Source organism: Montipora foliosa, chromosome 2 (assembly GCF_036669935.1).
Source record: "Montipora foliosa isolate CH-2021 chromosome 2, ASM3666993v2, whole genome shotgun sequence".
In the NCBI taxonomy this organism is placed as follows: domain Eukaryota; kingdom Metazoa; phylum Cnidaria; class Anthozoa; order Scleractinia; family Acroporidae; genus Montipora; species Montipora foliosa.
Genome location: NC_090870.1, coordinates 47,540,102 through 47,546,121, shown reverse-complemented (window position 1 = coordinate 47,546,121; position 6,020 = coordinate 47,540,102). Strand labels below are relative to the sequence as shown.

The window sequence follows — 6,020 nt, the reverse complement described above, 5'->3', positions numbered from 1 at the left end:
TTTGTTTTTGATTTCACACTATTGGGACATCTTCATGTACCAGGAGGAATTGCAAACGATGATTATGCAATTTTTTTTTGGGGGGGGGGGGGGCGGGAGTGGTGTATTATCGAATTGTGCAAGTACCGGACCGGATGTACCGCGAGCAGGTATACCATGGGACCTCCGAAAGACCCCCCAAACACCACAGATACCCTTACATACACAAGACGCCTGGCATAAGAAGCCGATACTGCGAGTCAGAGAGGCTCTAAGCGGCTAAAAGTGGTGATCCCTTCGGACTGGATGACTAAACAGCTGAGAAGATAAACTTGTTAAGGCCTCAGCTGGAGTGCGGATATAGAGCAGATAAGCATTGCTAGTCCAACGACGTAACGCTTGAATGAGGTGATCCGGCCTGCCAAACGGCTACTGTAGCTGCGCCAATGCGGAAGCTGTGGCTTGAGAAATTACCGGGAACACCAGCCGTAGCTAGGATCTCTCGAAGCCATGAAGTGAGAACCGGGCGCGACAAAGGTTGGCCAGATTGGAAGCGAAGGAGAGGACCAGGGCCATCCCCCCGGGCCGAAGAAAAAAGATGAGGTGCTGATCGGAGACCAAAGGGGAGGACAAAGTTTACATAGTACTTTCCCCGCCACTTCATGTCTAACAACACCCTATCGGTTGGGTGAACTGGAATATTTCGATAAGCAAACTCCACATCAAATTTTGCCATCAAAGCCCCCCGACCAAGCCGAATTACCTTACGAATGATCTGATCCAACCTCGTTCCCAGGGCCTCTCTTCTCTGCCTCCCTTGGTCGTCGAAAGAGAGACCCTGGTTGCGACTGATCACGTGACCATCTATCCATCCAAAACCGCAGGGTGGGTGGGTACTCAAGTACATTTGGTCGAGAGGACGATAAAATACCATCCGAGAGAAGGTGAAGTTGAATAATTGTTTGTTTCAAAATGGCGCTCGAGTTTCTGAGATGTGTTCAGAAGGCGCTACTTTCGGCTGGCTATGACGATATAAAATTGAAAGTGAAACAAGTCATTTGCCTGGACAGTTTATATTTAAAGAAAGATTTAGTTGCTGTTCTTCCTACCGGCTACGGGAAATCCTTAGTTTTCCAAGTTCTGCCTCGATTGTTGAGGGAAAGAGAGGAAACACGTGCAACCACAAACCCTACATAAACCTGAGTTAGCAGAGTAAAACAACGTTTTTGGTGTTTGGTTTTGAAACATGATTTTAGAGCGAAAACTACTGAGCCAAGCGACATACCAGTCTCTCCCTGCCTTAGTAAATTTGTCACTGTGACAATCAAAAACCCTGTTACCCAACCCTTCCAGCAGATTTTTTTTACCACCCAGATTCTGGGTGGTCACGTGACCAGCCGCAACCAGGGTCTCTCTTCCAACGACCAAGGGAGGCAGGGAAGAGAGACCCTGGGAACGAGGTTGGATATGATCTACGTGGATTTACTGCATGGTGAAACCCTCGGCAGAGATCCCATCATTGACGCTGGAACCGTGAGGGGAAGACAGATCCACCATTAGGCGCCATTTTCCTGGTTGACCCTTCTTTGAGATTACACCAAAGCTACTGATGTGAAGTACAAGGAGGGATTACGTTTTTGCAAACGTTGGCCCTGTAGCACTTATATTTAAACAGACGTAACTGATTAGAGTGTAATGTACAGTGCTAGTTTCTACCCCATATGAAGCATGTGAGCGTTAGCCCTACTAAGGGAAATGGGCCCACCCAAGGCAGGAAGTCATGGGCTCCTGCCCAAGGACAGAGAAAAACTCTGACCAGGGTGGGAATTGAATCCACGACCTTCGGGTTAGATCATCGCTAACCGATCAAGGTCAGACGCTTCGGGTTAGATCACCGCTAACCGATCAAGGTCAGACGGAAGCAGGCCGTGGGAACTGAAGATGTCAAAGTCACGGCAATGAACATGTACAGGTACAAGGAGGGATTACGTTTTTGCAAACGTTGGCCGTGTGGCACTTATATTTAAACAGACTTACTGATTAGAGTGTAATTCTACCCCACATGAACCATGTGACCGTTAGCCCTACTAATGGCAATGGGCCCACACACGAGTTTTTCTCTGTCCTTGTGTGGGCCCATTTCCATTAGAAGACAGACTAGTTTCTGTAACCGACATGCAGGGGAAATACTTATAGGAATTTAGACAGTTAAAAATTGCTACGAAGTTGAAACAAAAATATTGAAGACGCGTGGCGATTGATCATGCGCAAAAGTTAAAAAAACAGGTTTGACAAGCCGAAATTGATTGACTCATCCTTTTTTTGGATGATCGGGGGATCAAAGAATGTGCAGGCGGCGAGCAGAGTCTTCTTTCCTCTTCCCGACTTTTCAAGGAAGATCGAAAGAGACTCTGTCCGCAGGGTAAACTTAGCCTGACCCGACCGCTATTAATTTGTTGGTATGTGCGCAGTATCAGAAGCTTGTATTGAGAGATCCTTCCACCCGTGTGGGAAATATGAGGTCAGGATCATGGTATAGATAGAGAAGGCCTCCATCCATGTCACAATGTCATCGACCTTAACACGTGAGCGTTTAGGATTTGAGCTGACAATCATGCGACCATCGAACAAAAGCTGCGGCTCCGATTCTGTCTGAGCGATATTGGCCGGCAACAAATCGCTGAAATCTACAAACTTCCCAGAGACGATCTGACTGACAGTTTTTGCTGGAACTGGGGAAAAACCCGGGCCGACAACGAACGGTTGGTGCAGCACGGGGAGTGAAGGCACGACTTCACTGGCGGAGAACAGGCCGGACGAAGCAACAGGCGTGGCACTAGCTTTGGAGAAAATCGTTGATACTGAAGGCAAAGCGCGAAATAAACTCGCAGCCGCAGGAGTCGAAGAAACGGGAGTGGAGAACGTGTTGACAAATGAGGGAACAATAAAGGATTGCATACCTGAAGACAAATTTGAAAAAGCTGAAGCCATAGGCAAGGCGCTACCAGACGCAAAAAAGGCCGAAGAGCGAAATTCGAGATGGGCTGGACCGCTCCCAAAAGAAAGATACGAACTCGCAGGGTTTGTCACCACGGCGAGCGAACTATGAGCGGAGCTGACGGGCGAAGAGACTTGCTCTAATGACTGCTCTTTTTCCAAAGCTAACGAAGCTTTAACCGCTGCCACAATCTGAGCTACGACATTTGGGGAAATCGCAGTCGTCCCATCTCAAAAACTATGAGAATCAGCGACCGAAGAAGCCGGGCAACTTGAGGCTGACAATTGAACCCGCGTGTTTCCTACTTTGGTCATAATAATTTAACTGGCAGTTCAACCGGCCAGAGTTCCTTTACAAAACAGTTGAACTATCATGAATATTCAGGGGTATTAACTGCGCGCGAGTTGCTCGGAAGCGAAAAGTAAAGGATATTCGGAGTTTGAGTGGCCAATCAGAGAGCGCCTTCAACGCTATCCACTGTTTTAGTGCTGTCATTCTTCATCTGGTTTTAGTGTATACTATTAATCCAGATATAATTCCCATTCAACAGGACTTATCTTTGGTGAACAGACGAAAGCCGGTTACAATGACGAAGCAAACAAAAACAAAATAAACATTTTCTCAATTTTGGGCTTTATATTTTTCAACAAAGTTGAACTTTAACGTATCTTTTCTATTCATCAAGTCCACTCTATTTCATTCCTAAAAATTTATTCATAAATTTTTCCACAATCAAATGTGAGACTTAAGAGAGTTTGGTTTGTCCTCCTATATTTGTTTTACATTCTTCAGAAATTGCGCACACCGAACCAAAATGTAAAATGAAGACTAATATTTACATGTTGACTAACTCAGGATTTGAATGCTAAAGGATTATTGCTGTCAAAACTTCCACCGTTCCCCGGGTTTCGGAGCATCTTTATACTCGTCGATTGGTGTACTGAAAGCGGCATTTTTACGGAAAGGAGTGTCCTCCGTTCGAACTTGAGAAACGCCCTGAAAGAAACATCAGTTAGGTGATTACTTAACTACAGATAAGGTCCAGATGCTAAATGGAGGAAATTGTGCTAAAAGCTCTCTAAGGCAAGAATAATGTAACCAGCACTTCTCATACATAGAGGATATTACATGGCCACGCGGAGATACGAAATTTCTCTTCGAGTGTGAGCGCAGCGAACAAGTGAAATATTTTTCAATACGAGAAGATAAAGAGGCCATGTAATATTCTATTTATTATATAAACACCAATGAAATACTAAACCATTTCACGAAAGGCCTCTAAACGCCCAAATTTCATATGTAACCATAGCAACAGTGATCTTTTCACCTGTGAAGATAATGATCATGTTTTCGCGCGAAAGCTCACTTGGTATTTCATTGGTGTTTATATAATAATTACATTTTATGATTTATATAGATACTGATGAAATACCAGGATTTTTCCTTTTACTAAAAAATCATATCTTCACTGCACACAGTGAACATATCAATGTTATCTTTCACATGTGAGAATATAGGTGTCATCATGGTAACGAACACGATTAGCCAATAAAACGCGAGCTTCCTCTTCATTGTAAGATACTTCTGTGATTTAATATAATCTTCTCTACTACATAAACATTTTTATTGCAAAATTTTACATTATCATGATTTGTTTTTCATAACTTTCATATCTTGTTTCATGTTACACAACACGCGTGTTTTAGCGGTTGGTGACCACTTTTTCATCATTTCGAAAATGAGTAAAACAAGCTGTTTTAGATCTGGACATTTCATCAATATCTATATATTAAACTTCGCTCACTAGTGAGAGATACACTCGAAGATAAAATTCATATCCCCGCGTGGCCATGTACTATCCTCTATTTATTTCATTCAGCAAGAATAATAGTTGTAACATTTAATTGTGGAGTACCGGAATGATCTGTATATACCTCCTTTGAGAGTAAACTCAAAAGCGCTTTACCATTTCCAAAAAGAACATTAAAAACTCTAACCACTTTGCAAATATCGTTATGAAGGCAACCCTTTCTCTAAGTTAAACTCTTTTTTGTATAACGTTTTCAGGCTGAAATATTAACCACTTTATTTGAGTGACAAGGTTATATGGCCAGCCACAAGTGCTATGCTAATTTATAGGGAGACTGCAACTTTGATGATGCTGGAAAACCAGAGCGCCTCAAAAACAAAACCTCTTTAAGTTAGAGCAGGCTGAAGAACCCAGAGGTTTCAATAAAATTTGAGGCCGGCAGCTGGTTTGAGTAGAGTGAATTGACTGTTTCTGGTCAACCTAGTTCCCAGGGCTTTTCTCTGCTGAGAGTAGAAAAGCCCTGGGAACGAGATCGGGGTGTCAGGTTGCAAGCCATTTTTAACAGAAACCACCCAAATGCCACAAGTCAAAAGCAAAATCGATAATCATGTTTAGATGACTTCATGTTGTCATCAAGTCAAAATGTCTGAAAGAAACTGCCATTATTTTATTTTCTCAACTTGGGGAAAAAAGTAACCAACTTCTCTGAGTGAGGTAACAGATTCTTTTCATCAACTGTTGGTGCTTATTGAAACCACTGAGAACCAATAAACTCAACCCACATATGAAGTCGAGTTCCCAGGACAGAACTCAAGACAAATGGGTGGAAGGCAAGTGCTCATTACTGCACTGGCCCTGCTGCTCTAAAAAAAATAATAAAATAAACAAATGAAAAAGAATAATATAGAACGGTTTTCAATTGAGTGTCGAAAGTAATTAGATAATTACTTTGGTTTATGATTACTTCACTCAGTGATTGGTTCAAAGTTCTCGCGCCATTTTTTCAACCAATCAGAAGTGAAACCAAAACCAATCGTGGCTCACGCGTGCACATTTTCCCGCGCTTTGTGTCGGCTACGTGTAATTACTTCGAGTTTTGATTGGTTTGCCGGATTGTCTCAGTCCTTTCTGATTGGCCAAAGTAATTACTTTGGTTTTGGTTTTACGACACTCAATTGAAACTCGCTCTATAAAACCTTTGTCAAAAGGTAAAACTTGCAGTGATTGAGCTTT

The 6,020-nt window shown here is 42.9% G+C and overlaps 1 protein-coding gene across 1 annotated transcript in view; it reads right to left on the bottom strand.

Moving 5' to 3' along the window:
* Positions 1–3,794: 3,794 nt before the first annotated feature.
* The window catches only part of LOC137993311 (sperm-associated antigen 8-like), a 6,921-nt gene continuing 4,695 nt past the window's right edge, over positions 3,795–6,020 (bottom strand). The window contains exon 7 of the mRNA XM_068839072.1: positions 3,795–3,973. Coding sequence (XP_068695173.1) covers positions 3,860–3,973 — 114 coding nt within the window. The 3' untranslated portion in view covers positions 3,795–3,859. The remainder of the gene's footprint in view (positions 3,974–6,020) is intronic.